The 15,175-nt window shown below is 39.4% G+C and overlaps 1 protein-coding gene across 1 annotated transcript; it reads right to left on the bottom strand.

The window, feature by feature from the left end:
• Window positions 1-2,316: 2,316 nt before the first annotated feature.
• LOC132121475 (ras-related protein Rab-18-B-like) lies at window positions 2,317-14,102 on the bottom strand. Its single transcript, XM_059530888.1, has 7 exons — window positions 13,905-14,102; window positions 13,615-13,670; window positions 11,149-11,210; window positions 10,731-10,803; window positions 10,382-10,500; window positions 4,260-4,326; window positions 2,317-3,274 (listed from the first exon to the last, which is right to left on the bottom strand). Exons 1-7 carry the CDS (start codon window positions 13,970-13,972, stop codon window positions 3,102-3,104), a joined length of 618 nt encoding a protein of 205 aa, XP_059386871.1. The 5' UTR covers window positions 13,973-14,102; the 3' UTR covers window positions 2,317-3,101.
• Window positions 14,103-15,175: the final 1,073 nt, after the last annotated feature.

Raw genomic sequence — 15,175 nt, 5'->3', positions numbered from 1 at the left:
TTCCGACCAATGTCACGCTTAACTGAGGCTTCAAAACTGCCCAAACATGCCATCAGTAACTAGAGGATATGTGGTACAAAGAAACCCTGCATTTCACCCACCATTAAGATGCATTTACCATAGAACTCTGAAAATGAAAATTTTCCTTTGGGTTATACACAGCACGATGTGCTAAATGTGTCTCTAGAATTAAATACAGATTCCGAAAACACCACTAAACCCTGACCCTTTGTGCTCTTTCCGCAAGCAATTCTCTGAACCACAACTGTTTTGGCTCTGTTCCCCCAGTCAATACGGCAAATCAATCAGACTGATAACGAGAGCAGGGTGTGAGAAGACCAAATGCAGTGATGTTTGAGGAACTCGACACCTCATGAAACCACCATCGAAGTCTTATAATGATCTCATGGAGGACAGTGTGATGAGCCCACAGAGAAGCTACAGATATAAGCACTCGGTTGAGTTTAACAAGCAAACAGAGTCTGGAAAACAGAACCTAAAGATCTTTAACAGTCTATCATCACTGCTCCAAAAATTGCAACACAGATTCAAATTCCAGAAGTGTTCATCTCATCAACTAAATTGCTGATGAAAAAAAAAAACTATGATAAAAACACGACCTCAACGACTCCTTGTAGGGTTATTTTTGTATTATGTATTTAGATCAAATTAAGAGTGCAGTATTTCCAGCTCTTTCATTCTTTCCATGAAATTCCAATGCATTCCAATAAATGAACAAACAAACGCTAAAATTAAATTACCTAAACTGGCTGAACAGAAAGCAATACAGCATTAAAAACTCAATCCAAGGGCCTAAGAAAGTTTAATTATAACCTTAACCTGAAAAGACCAGAATGGCTGGTCACCCACACATGTTGAATTTTGGACAGTGATCGCCAGCTTACTGGTCCAAACCAGGCTTTTAACTATACCCTAACCAGCAGAGTAATCAGCCCTCAGTATTATATCATACAATTATAATATTGTGCTTGGAATATCCCTTCTTGATCCAAGAGAAAGGTGAAACTGGAAGGTGGAAGCATTTAGAGAAGACTTTGGGGGAAATATAATGTACTGAATTACAGGACTAACCAGTCATATAAGAACAATACAGTAGAGACACCACAAATCGCCGAAACACACTTTCTTCAAAACAGTTTGTACTTTATCCAAGAAGATCTTTTGGCTAGGCCTTCATTTGTCTACTTGGAATTACGCACCTCCTGGTCAAACGGCTCTGAAGACATATCTACAGTGGGAAACCTGCAATCACTATGGTTACCGGACTTGCCTCTCAGTCCAGATGCAATCATTTGGAATCACCCACATCGGACGGGTGCAGAAACCATATGAAGATGCCGTCTGAATGCAAACACTTCAGTAACTACAGTATTCACGCAGAAATGTAACGGGAAACGGTGAAATCACAGAGGCCTGGAGATACATTCCTGTGGTGGGTCATATTTGACAAAAACTCATTGCTGGAAAAAGCAGGAGAGAATGTGTGAGAGAGAGAAAAAGGTATTTAAAGTCAAAATATTGTCATTTTAAGTGTAGCATTATAGTGCAGAGACTCAAACATCAACATTACAATGTATTTATGACCATTATCAGCAAATATTTACATAGAGCAATTACTGTGCAATAACAGTGTGCAATATTGCACAAAAACAAATAGCAATAACCTGCATGCAAATATCAATAAAATAGAGAATTGGGATTATTTAGGGAATATTTAGGGAATTTAGGAGTCCTCAGAACAATAGTGATTAACTACCTCATATGGGAGGATTTTGATATGTAGTGAATAGTCAAAACATACACCATTACATATATAATTGCCATAAAAAGCACAGAAGATATCACTGCATGCTACTGGAAACTACATGACACATGTATAATTGTTCAATAATTCACATTTTCAAAACAAGTGAAAAGGAACACATAAATGCTCAAAATAACTGCTGTATCTGAGGTTTTTACCACACAGTTATTAAGCAATGAGAATCATCCCTTGGATGATTCTCTAAAACAAACATAACAGAATAAATAGTCCAGATTAAACCAGAAGAATGGAAATATTCATTTGGCATTGCTGATTAGTGTCTCTGTGTGTGAAAACCAGCCATCTATATAGTCACACCCTATTGACTCACTCTAAGGTTTTTTTTTTTTATTAAAAACATCCTTTCTCTAAGATAGACAGTCATGTCAAGACAGTAAGTTTTACTGTGTCCATGAGTCTGCAGGTGAAAAGTTCCCACCCAAAACCAAGAGATTAACCTTTTCTTGTTAATCTATTCCTTGTTATTACGGTTATTTTTTTACCTTCTTTTATATTTATAACAGAGACGCATTGTGCCAATCTGTTTGATTTATAAACCTTTCAAAACCATGTTTTTATGTGGGCGGCCCATGTCAATAAATATAGTAAAACAGATCCAAAATCTTGGTAAGTCTATTATTCTGTAGAGAGGGACAGAGCTGAATTGAAGACAGATACATGTAGTGAGAGAGAGGAAAGAGAGTTAACAAGTGACTGACAGTAGGAAAAAGTGGGATCCAAAGATGGACAGATAAAGAAAGAACGGAGTTCCGCACGTTGCAGACATCAAGCGAGGGCATGCTGATGGAAATCTGTGTTCTACTGAGGTCTCATTCCAGCAGTTTGAAAGGTCGAGTTAGACTGATGAGTGTTTACCTCTCCCTAAATAAGAAACACAGGCACTGGGACAAAACAAAATAAAACACTAAGAGAAATATACAAACTGAGAAGCGAACTGATCTGAGGTATAATGGAGTAATTCAGCTTTTTTATCCACCTACCAAACACAAATGATGAGCATGACTTCAATAGAGCTCTTTAAATTAATTTCATTTCTAAAAATGTGGAAAAGTTCCCCAACCTAAGGCTTATCTCTTTTTCAGCAATCATCGTAATATTGTATGTACTGGACCAGTTAAATGATTAATGCTTTAAGCATGAGTGTTCTTGAATTTTGCTTGTGTGCTTGCACAGATACATAGGCCAAAAAAAGTATATGTATCCTGGATACATTAGCACTAACTAATCTAACCTGAACTGTGTAAAATATTTTGTGTTAGAGAAGTGAGCAATACGCCCCACAGCCTCCTTGACCAGTCTCAGAGAGTTCAGACAGGGCAACTCCTCTTGTCTTGTGCACGCTCTCCCACAAGCCTGGAGTTTGCAGGATTTTCTCCACCAGCTCCTCAAATGCACACTGAACACCATCCCTTGTCTTTGCACTGGCCTCTGCATGAAAGAGAGAGAGAGACAAGTGTACACACACTACACACTACACACAAAGGAGGTCTGTAACACCTGGAGAAATCCATGGCATGACCAATCACTAGGGAGCTACAGCAATGTGTGTGTGTGTGTGTGTGTGTTTATGTATATATTTGAAAAAAAAAAAGTTCTCAAAACATTTCTTATTACTATCAATGTTGAAAACAGTTGTGTTGCTTACATTTTTTTAATTTTTGAAAGATAAACTTTTTCTTTCAAGATTCTATGCTGAAAAGCATTTATAAAAAATATATATTTTTTAACATTTTATAAGCCTTTACTATCAATTTAATGCATCCTTGCTGAATAATTTCTTTCAGAACAAAAAAAAAAGAAATGCGAGACTGGTGTGCTGCAAAAACATAAGAAACTCTTGACCTTTAATATTAAAAGTCTGGAGAGAGTAGAAGCGATTAGGAAACATTAAGCACATTGGCCTCAAGCACACCGGCCGCAGCCATGGTGTCCATCTGCAGATTTAATTTGGTCTGAGGGCTTCACAGCTAATTCAGACAGATTGCTGCTTACATATCCACTCATGAGGCATGTCACATGACTTATAAACCAAACCCACGGTGGAGAAGAATGCGGCACGTCACCCACAAATACATATACAGAACTGTTACGATTACACAAGCTCAAATAAATGAATGCTCCATTTATACAAATAATCCATCTCTCAATTAAATAATATTATCTTTGTTTTTAGCAAACTGGCCTAAGTGTTTAAAAATAGTAGCCTGTGAGTATTACTGCAGTTGAATAAACTATCTTACGTCAAAAGTCAGATTTTTCCATGTGTGAAGATGATGAATCTTGAAACATAATATTGGAAATGAAACCAAAGTGAAAGGTCACTGTATTCCTATTTTAAACTACTGTATTAGTGAATAAGGAGGGCTCAAGTAATTCATCAAAGGATGAAGGGAACATCTTAGTGACAACTCACCTATGAAAAGCATGGAATGTTTTCTAGCGAACTTCAGACCCTCTTCTCGCTCTAGCACACGGTCTTCCTACGCAAACAGAGAAAAAAAGCTTTGAATTAGACATCGTTTTTCAATAGTTACAAATACAGAACAATTTTTCCATGTCCACGTCAGCATTATGTATTTAACAATCTAGAATAGCTACTATTTTTTATAGATACATATGGAGAGATAAGGCTGAAAAAGCAAACAGAGAGCAGATCTGTCTATGTCAGGCTTTGGAAATTGGGTCCAGGCAGGTGTTTTAAAAGTCAAGGCAAAATATATGACAATGAGTGCAAAGACTCGGCTAGACTTATACAGCTTAAAAAAAAAAACACATTAAAGGGATACTCCACCCCAAAATGAACATTTTGTCACTTCCCCGTATGTCATTCCGAACCCGTAAAAGCTTCATTCGTCCTCGGAACACAATTTAAGATATTTTAGATAAAAATCGGGACCCCTCTGACTGCCCCATTGACTGCCAAGTAAATAACAGTGTCAAGGTCCATTAAAGGTATGAAAGCCATCAGACATGCAATCTGGGTTATATGAAACTTTTTATGTGAAAAAAATAAATAAAAAAATAATCAACTTTGTTCAACTTTTCCTTTGTCAACAGTCTCCTCTGTGTCTCTTCTGTTTCAGTCGTGCCACAAGGATGTGTATTTACCTTAATTTGAAAGAAAACAGCGCATCCTTGTAGCGCAGCTGACACAAAAGAGCATACGCAGCAGACACAGAGGAGACTGTTTACAAAGGAATTGTTGAACAAAGTCGTTATTTTTGTTTTCTTCACTTAAAAAAGTATTCTCGTCACTTCATAATGTTACGGTTGAATCACTGATGGTAGATGGACTATTCTGACAATGTCTTTTATACTTTTCTGGACCTTGACAGTGTAACTTGGCAGTCTATGGAACAGTCACAAGTTGGGCTGTGCGATATGGTGAAAATATCTAATTGCGATTTTTTTTTGACAGATATTGCGATTTGATTTGCGATTTTAAATTTGCAAAGTCAAGCTTCAGCTCAATATTGTCAATAATGTGCAGCACAGTATCATTACCCTGCTGAGAAATAAAAAAAAAACACAGAAATTCTTACAGTTTCCATTAAACCATTACAAAATTCCTTTTTGTTTTTAGCAGTATTGTTCTATTGGTTGCCATCTGCCAGATTACATCCCACCAAAAGAGTCCATCAAATAGACACCATTATAGTTTACATTAAAACCAATACAATTCCCATTATAAATCTGAAATCAATTCAATTTTCAATTGTAGTTTGGGAGGGGTTCTATATACTTTTATTTATTTATTAAATAATTTTTTTCAGCAGACAAGATTATAATGGTATAACTACTTTTACAGAATTAACTTAATTACTGAATTTCACCGGAAAGATTTGATTATTTTTATAAATAAAGAACTGTATTTCTTTAGTCAATTATTAAAGTATTACATATGTTACACTGTATTTGGGATTTTAAGATCAAGTGAAAAATGTGCTCAATGTTTTGTTTCATTTCATCCAAGTGAAATTAGCAAGCAGTTAGACTGAATTTACAATCGTTTTTAAACACGGAACCAGGCGTGAGCTGACGAAGGTTGCGCGCGTGTGTCGAGCCTCATCCATACTGCCAGATGCGCTCCTGGAAATTTGCGATGCAGTGCATGTGGAAATATAACCGAGTGTTACAAAACAGGCTGCGTGAGTGCGACAAGTGTGAACAGCTCGTCCGTGACGCGGGATTCGCCCACCCCACCGCCTGTTCCCCTCAACCCTACCAACGTCACCAGCCAGCATGAGCCCAGGATACCAACGACTGAGAGATATGCGGGTGAGCCAGAGCTGTGTCGAGCTTTCCTGACTAGATGCTAATTTTTTTTCACTTCAACCTGTTACATTTTCCACTGAGAGATCAAGAGTGGCATTGGTTTTAAACCTTCTGTTGGGGCGTGCAGCTCGTTAAGGGACAGCGGTGTGGGAGAATAATGATCCTTGCTGTTCCTCGTTCCAGGCACTCCAGGATGAGATGAGATGGGTGTTTGACCGCGCGGTGGCAGGCCGCAAACTCTCTGATCTCCACAAAAGGAAAGCATTCCGTTTCTACATGATACAATTTCGCACCCTGGCTGCCGAGTGCCACTGGAACGAGGAGGCGCAGTGGGACAGATTCCTGCATGGGCTGGCTGACCGTGTCCAACGTGAAATTTATACGTTGGATCTTCCCAAGAACTTAAACGGACTGATGGAGCTAGCTTTACGGGTTGACTCTAGGTTGGAATAGCGCTCCCGGGCCAGAAGGCAACTCTAGCCATTGGGCTTCCTCGCTGAGGACACGGTCAGCCCACCCAGCGATCCCGAGCCCATGCAGGTGGGTAGAGCTCGGCTTTCCCAGGAGGAGAGAGAGTGTCCACGAACTGAGGGACTGTGTCTTTACTGCGAAACGGCGGAACATTTCCTCAATCGCTGTCCACTAAAAGATAAAGCCCGGCAGTAGGGAGGAGGCTCCTGTCGGGTGGAGCAGCATTGGGGAAATCCTCATCCGCGACTCTCCTTCCGGGAAGATTGCAATGGGCAACCGACTCTTACAATTGCCAGGCCCTATGGGATTCCGGAGCGGAGGTAAACTTCACAGATTTTTCTTTGGCCAGTCACCTCCGCATCCCCATCACTTCCCTCCACTAACCCATTGCAGTTCACGCTCTCAATGGTCAGACATTACCCACCATCACGCACACCAAGGATCCTATCACGTTGACGGTAGCGGGTAACCACACTGAGACACCAGAATTTTTCATCACTGACACTCCCCTCAGCCCCATTGTTCTGGGGCACCCCTGGTTGATCAAGCACAACCCCAGGGTTGACTGGGCACAGGGCCCGTTTCCACCTGGAGTAATCAGTGCCATGCCTCTTGTCTGCTCATTCATCTGTGTCTAGTTCTGTGTTTCAGAAGGAGACTGTGGATTTGTCTAACATGCCCAAGGAATACCTCGACCTGAAGGAAGTGTTCAGTAAGTCCCGGGCTGCTTCTCTTCCTCCCCATCGACCCTATGACTGTTCTATAGACATAATGCCAGGTACGTCTCCACCTAAGGGCAAGTTATATTAACTTTCTAATCCTGAAAGGTAGGCCATGGAGAAATATTTTTCTGATTCGCTGGCTTCCGAGTTCATCCACCCTTCCACTTCTCCAGCGGAGACGGGGTTCTTTTTTGTGGGTAAGAAGGACGGATCTCTGTAACATTGCATTGATTACCAAGGGCTGATCAACATCATGGTGAAGAATACCTATCCTTTGCCGTTGATGTCTCCAGCCTTTGAGAGGTTGCAGGGAGCATCAATATTCACAAAACTGGACTTACGTAATGCTTATCATTTGGTCCGCATAAGGAAGGGGGATGAATAGAAGACAGCATTTAATACCCCCAGGGGCCATTTTGAATATTTGGTCATGCCTTTCGGGCTGTCCAACTCCCCTGCTGTCTTCCAAGCATTAGTCAATGACATGCTGAGAAATAGGGCTGCTCCGATCACGATCGGCCGATCGTTATGCACATCTCGTCAGTAAAGCCGGTTCTCTAATCAGAGGTAAATTCCATCAGGTGCGTGATTTCACATAGAGCAGCTGTTACTACACAGAGCCATTGTTAACTGAGAAGATGAGCAAATCCACGTTCATTTTCAGCGTTTATTTGCGCATCTTCTCAGTTAACAACGAGATGCGCATTAACGATCGGCCGATCGTGATCGGAGCAGCCCTACTGAGAAACATGGTAGATCAGTTCATTTATGTCTACCTGGATGACATACTGATATTTTCTTCTACTCTCCAGGAACATGTTCAGAACATCAGACTAGTGTTCCAGAGGTTGCGAGCGAAAGGGCTTTTTGTCAAGGCGGAGAAAAGCGCTTTTCACGCACAGTCATTTCCATTTTTTGGGTACATTGTGTCATCCGTGGGAGTGTGCATGGACCCCGACAAGGTTAAGGCTGTGGTGGATTGGCCAAGTCCAGATTCCGTAAGGCCCTGCTGAGGTTTCTGGGGTTCACCAATTTTTATAGACGTTTCATTCGTAATTTCAGCGAACTAGCCACGCCTCTGACAGCGTTGACCTCACCCAGAGCGACGTTCAGGTGGTCTGGTGTAGCTACATTTTCCAAACTAAAGAGCCGCTTCGTTTTGGCTCCCATTCTTGTTGCCCCAGATCCATCACGTTCCGAGTGTATTTTTCCCGAGAGACTCATCTCCACACTCATATGGGAGATCGAATCGAAGGTCAAGGCGGCCTTACGAGACGTTGTTTTGACCGTGGTGGACAGGTTCTCGAAAATGGTTCATTTTATTCCCTTGCCCAAATTACCTTCTGCCAAGGAGACAGCGGTGGCTGTCGTAGATCGCATCTTTCGTTTACATGGCCTTCCGATGGACATGGTCTCCGATAGGGGGCCCCAATTTGTATCCAAATTTTGGCAAGAATTTTGTAACTACTGGGGGCTACGGTTAGTCTGTCCCCAGGATTCCATCCCTAGAACAATGGCCATACCGAGCGGGCCAATCAATATCTTGAGAGAGTGTTGCGATATTTGGTCTCAACCCTTACTCCTGGAGTCAGCAAATTTCTTGGGTTGAGTACGCACTTAACTCGTTGCCAGTGTCGGCTACGGATCTCCGTTTAAGTGTAGTCTAGGTTACCAGCCACCAATTTTTCCCAGTCTGGAATCCGAGGTCGCGGTCCCCTCCGCTCACGCCTTTGTCCAGAAGTGTCATCACACATGGAGCAGAGCCCGCGAGACTGCTCCAGGTGGGAAGACGCACCAAAGCCCAAGCCAATTGCCACCAGTCTAAGCCTCCCGTATACGTCGTGGGTCAAAAGGTATGGCTTTCATCCAAGAACATTCCTCTGCGTTCCGTGAGTAATAAACTGGCTCCCAAATTTATTGGTCCGTTCACTGTCACCAAGATCATTAGTCCGGTGACGGTCTACCTCAAACTACCTCCCGCGTACAGGAGGATTCACCCCGCATTCCATATCTCCAAATTGAAATTTGTTTTTCACTCCCAAATTAATCTCATACCTGTCCCGGTCCCCCCCGCCACGTCTCGTAGATGGGGAGCCAACTTATACGGTCAATCGTATTCTGGATTCGAGACGAAGGGGACGCGGATTTCAGTACTTGGTGGTGAACTGGGAGGGTTACGGTCCAGAGGAGAGAAGTCACTGTCTCACCTTCTCTGTGTGTGTGGTTGTGTTGGAGGCGTGGTTACTGATTACCTATCACTCTGATCACTGCCACCTGCTGCACTCATCACCGGGGCTATTTAAACCTGTGTCTCACCCAGCCTTGTTGTCAAATTGTTGCAGTGTGTCTGGTGGTTTCGTCTGTTCTGGTCTTGGCTCTTCGTTCCGGATTCCTGGATCCCGCCGGTTTGGTTCGCCCATTGCATCCCTACATCGCTGTCCTGAGTGGTGGTCTCTTCAGCCTGCCTTGCCTGCTTCAGTCCTGCTTCACTCGCCTGTGCTTTGTTCAGCGAACTGTCTTTCACTACTATTGAGAACTTGAGTATAATAAAAATCAGTTGTTTAACTTGCTATTGGATTCTCTGCCTTTTTCCTGTCACTAGACGTAACAGGGCTATGCTCCGGGCCCGGACCCCTCCCCAAGGACAGCACGCCAAAATATGCTTACTATTCGCTATTGAACTCGTGAATTTGCCTAACTATTGAGCTGACCCCGTATTTTTTTTTTTTTTTTTTTAAATGGTGGGCATTTACAGAGTTGGCTAGAGCAGAGCTGATTGGGGAGAACAGAGGTGCCCTCACTGGTTAGTAAGACTGTTACTCAAGGCTGACATGCATATGCTCTGGAACAGAGTAATATCTTGTCCACATCGCAGGCTTTTTCAATTAGCAAATCGTGACATCTCAAATCGCGATTTCGAGTCAATTAATCACACATCCCTAGTCACAAGCCTCCCGGTTTTCATCCAAAATATCTTAAATTGTGTTCTGAAGACGAACAAAGCTTTTACAAGTTTGGAACGACATGGGGGTAAGTGATTAATGACAAAATTTTGTGTGTAACTTACCTTATCAATTTTGTTTCCCACCAGCATTTTGACCAGATCATTTCTTGTACAGTATGTATCCAGCTCATTCAACCAGTTATCCAGCTTCGCAAAGGTCTCTCGCCTAGTGACGTCATACACTAAAAAGACACAATCCGAGCGGACAATTTAGAAATGACATTTAGAGGCTTAAATCAGACAACTATAATTCACAACATTTTATGGTTCAGACACCATTCCTGTTTATAGTGTATAATTATCAGTATATTCATCACATTTAACTTGGAATTATTCTAACGTGGTACAATGTTTTCATTTTTTTTTTTTTATAGCTTATTAGTGAAAAACAGTTGTGTTTATGGTTGCTTACCCAGAATGACACCTTGAGCTCCTCTGTAGTAACTGGGTGTTAAAGTTCGAAAACGTTCCTGACCTGCTGTGTCCTGTAACCACAAAACAAAATCAAGGCAAACAGTGTTAAATAATAACGTAACAATGAATATTTTGACTTGTAAAGGCATTTTAAAAGAGAAGCCTGCCTTCAGAGAAAAAAAGAAAAGGAAAACACTGCCACCTTGTGTTACATTAGTAAAACACAATCAACAAGCATTATAAGGACTTATTACATCTGTCCCATTCAGTAGTGTCCAAACTAAGACATGATTGCCCTGAAGACTAAATATGTCTAAATAACTAACTAACAAAAAGTGGGCCAAAATAGTTAGCCTTCACAAAACATAAATCTGTGTGACTTTAAATCTCGGGATAAAACACAGTTGACTTCTCACCCAGATTGCAAGCTTTGCTCGGTTTCCATCCACAGCAAGGGTTTTCACCTTGAAATCTACACCTGAATGGAAATAAATGATGTGTTTAGTACACATATCAACTTTCATTGTTTTACATTTAATCATATAGCAGATTCAGAACCTGTAGCAAGTTTTTTTTTATGATAAATAAAAATAATAAGTAGATAGAATAGAAATAGAACAGAGAGTGCTTGTTTTAGAGGATCGAGTGTGGATGGAATATATATATATATATATATATATATATATATATATATATATATATATATATATATTAGTGCTGTCAATCGATTAAAAACTTTAACTAGATTAATCACACATTTTTTCTGTGATTAATCGCAATTAATCGCAATAAAAAAGAGAGGTTTTTGTACGTTTTTAATATATTTTTTAATGTAATAATTTCACAGTTAAATTTAAATACTTGTTTAAATGACATCTTTTTATGAATGAAGGCCAGTATTACTGATATTAATACAGCTACTGATTTTTTTTTTTTTTTTTTTTTTACATTTATTATTAGGCTTCAAAAATATAACAGTTTTTAATTTAAGTAAACTTAAAACAATGCTAACATAAACCCATAATAAATGTCATGTTTACTCCTGCCCTTCCTGTCTTAACAGTTAGGAAATGTACAGAAATTTAATAAAGTTATCAAAGTTATATGCAGTCTGCACTGCATAAACTATAAATTAAATAGTTAATCCTTATTAAAGCTACAAAAGTTATTTAGTCAAGAGCAGCGAGTCATTTTCTCTGTTCCCTTTGTTCTTTAACTTTACTGACGGGAAGCTTTATTGGCTGCTGTCCCTTTAAGAGCAGACAGACACGCGGATCTCACCGTTTATATACTGTCTATGGATCTCGCCTCATTCTCTCAAAACTCTTTTTGTTCATTTTAGACTTTATATAAAACATTTAGGATTGCTCTTATGAGGATAATCGACAAAACTGGCACTTTGGGATGTTTATTGTTAGTTCAAGCGCTTAAGAGAACTGGATTCTGGCGCCCTGTCTATGCATTGTGTGTGTGTGTACGTGTGTATGTGTCACATAAGGGCATTCACAGACAGCGCATTCTCTTTTGTCTTGCCGCGCTTGAAATGTTTAAAAGCATTTAAATGAATAAGAGCGAGATCATATAATGTAAAGCTAGCCAACGGATGGCAGAAAATACGGATGCTGCGTTAATTGCGTTAAATATTTTGACGCGTTAAACCAGACAAAAATTAATCGCATGCGTTAACGCGTTAACGTTGACAGCACTAATATATATATGTGTGTGTGTGTGTGTGTGTGTGTGTGTGTGTGTGTGTGTGTGTAAAAAAGATGCTATAAATATACTGTAACCAAACTCTAATCTTAACAGAAAAGTTTTGTCAGGTTTAACTCAATTCTGGGTACAAATTTATCACCAGAAGATGTTTACAAAATATTTGTCCCCCAAAAATTGGTTAAAACACACAAACACTAGCAAATGTAAACCATCAGGTGGAATAATCAAAAAGATTCACAATCATATATGAAAATACAGTCTAGATGTTTTATGAGGATTACGATAATACCATACATATATAACGAGACAGATTTAATTTTTAATGGCCCCAAATATTTGTCAGGCAACAAGCCCAGAGCAACTAAAGATAGAAAGAGCAGAATTTATAGCTGAAAGGGGAGTTGTGGGTTTATTACATGAAGATAAAAAGAAAATAGGACGACTCAACCACCTGTCTCATCATTCAGCAAAGCCACATCACTTACAAACATAAGTGATTTACATTCATAAAAGAAAAATGAAAGTATGAGTAAAGATGACAGGGGAATAAATCTCTCAGCGCTCGGTGAACGAAAGGTCTGGAGGCATGAAGTACTCCTGAATTTCAGCACAGCACTGACAGATTTACCAGAGGAAGCCAAAGGAGGAGATCTGGACTTGTTTGGTTTGGATTGGGGGGCTTTGAAAAGAAGTCGGCGGTCACATCAAAAAACGTCAACCTAAATGTGTCAAAGTGATGGCCACAGCTTTGAACAACCAATGGATCTCCACAACATATAATGGTAATAATGACCAGTGAATGATTCCTTGATCTCCAGTGTAAAGACAGTAGCTGTTAAACAAGATTTGACGTGGAAAAATATACTTTTCAATATTTAAAAATTATCGTTTAAGTCCAGCAATCAACAAAGCAAGTAAAGCTGTATTTCAAGTCAGACCAGCACTAGTAGTGAAGCTTATGTTATAGATGTCAATGAGAGCTGTGATTTGGTTAGGTTTCTGTTTATTACATTATAAAGACAAACAATTATTATTATTGTTGTTGTTTTACATGTCAGTTATAAGAAAATAAAAACACAATGGGAATGTCTGATTTAGCTACAAAGGATGAGAATACTGTCGTGTTTAGACCTGCTTTTATGGGTGTCGGACTGTTACATACTTACCAATTGTTGCACCAATTTCTGGATCAAATGTATCATCTGTAAATCTCAAAAGAAGACTGAGGAAGAGAAGAGGGGAAAGAAAGGCGAATCAGAGACTGAACATTCCTTCTTACTAGCAAATGATGCACACACATCTGGAATTTGAGAACAACTGAACTGACAAACATTCAGAGGTATCTATCTAAAGAGAGGTAAGGTTGTTTTAATATAACTAGCTCGCGCAATGTGTTGTTGTTGTTCCATCAGATGACATCCGGTAAACTTCAAGTATACGTTAAAGTTAACGTTACCTGGATTTGCCCACTCCACTTTCTCCGATGATCAGTATTTTCAGAGTGGTTAAAATATCCTCAGTCATATTTTCCAGAAGATGCCACTATGAGCAATAATACTGTCGATATAAATACAAATATATCAAATGGAAAAGCAAAACTATTATTTGAGGGCCAAACGTTTCTCTCTTCTTCGGTAAAATGTTTCAATGGAGATAAACAGCTGAAAAACACAGTTCTGCCATCTAGCGGTAGTTTTTAAATCATCGCAGTAGAGTATACGTTAATCTTTTTATTTATTAATTTCAAGACCTTCATAACACACGCACAAATGGAAGTCCTCCTATGTATTTCTATATAATATTTTTTTTAAAATCTATATTCAAAAACACCTTTGGTTAGCCCAGCGACATACCACGTGACAAATCTTAAACTTGAGAAATAAGAATAAAATGATTGTTTTATGTGCGTACACATGAGGTCGCCAGTGTTCTGTATGCTTCATTAATCTAAAAACCAATGCGATTTATAAACCAGACTGAAAGGTACAAAAAACTACCCTTTTTAAGACTGGCTAGATTTATGTGAAGCAAAATCTTTACAATAGTAAAATGGCAGAGTGAAACACATCTCTAAAGAGGGTCATTGTGATTTGAATATCATTAAAGTCTCACAAAATCTAAGAAATGTTGCTAGTTATGGTCTACGGAGGTATTGTAATACACTAATTGGAACACAGTCACACACAAGATTTTTTTTAAAGCGGTTTAATTATTTCTATGTACAGTCCTTTTGTTGCCAAGTTGACAACAGTCATCAGAAAAATAAAACAGATCAATAAGGTGCAAAACCAACAATGGTGTCTTTGCTCCCACCCTTAAAGTTAAAATGACATTTAAAGCAAAGATTTTTCACATTACACATTCCTTTACAAAGTGAGGCTGAAAGTTGACTCAATCTAAAGGTATACTTTTACTTTGTCGAATCAGTAAATCACTTTCAATAAAGAATAAGCAGCTGTGCAGAAAGAGTGAAGCATCTCATTATCTTAATGTTCTCCTTTACATTTATACTGATACCAGGTTTCATACAGTGCTGGCTTGTACAAAATGACTGGACAAAAAACAAACAAAAAAAGCTCTTAAGATTTATGGGCCCAAGCAGAGAAGAAGTATATTTACACAGGACCCTGCATATAATGTAGCTTGAAAATGTGCAGCAAACATCACTGCACATTAAACAAAGTTATAAATGTGCCTTGAACATTAATATAAAAGATGGTCGGAATT

Source organism: Carassius carassius, chromosome 39, assembly GCF_963082965.1.
Source record: "Carassius carassius chromosome 39, fCarCar2.1, whole genome shotgun sequence".
In the NCBI taxonomy this organism is placed as follows: domain Eukaryota; kingdom Metazoa; phylum Chordata; class Actinopteri; order Cypriniformes; family Cyprinidae; genus Carassius; species Carassius carassius.
Note: the sequence above shows the minus strand (reverse complement) of the source record. Positions and strands in the feature narration are given on the sequence as shown.

What these genes read in the sequence shown, in the direction of transcription:
- LOC132121475 (XM_059530888.1), bottom strand. Translation starts at nt 13,972, where the DNA reads ATGACTGAGGATATTTTAACCACTCTGAAAATACTGATCATCGGAGAA. An exon ending in AGAAATTGGTGCAACAATTG is followed by an intron (nt 11,211 to 13,614) that starts GTAAGTATGTAA and finishes ATTTCCATTCAG; the next exon opens with GTGTAGATTTCAAGGTGAAA. An exon ending in AGCTCAAGGTGTCATTCTGG is followed by an intron (nt 10,501 to 10,730) that starts GTAAGCAACCAT and finishes GTGTCTTTTTAG; the next exon opens with TGTATGACGTCACTAGGCGA.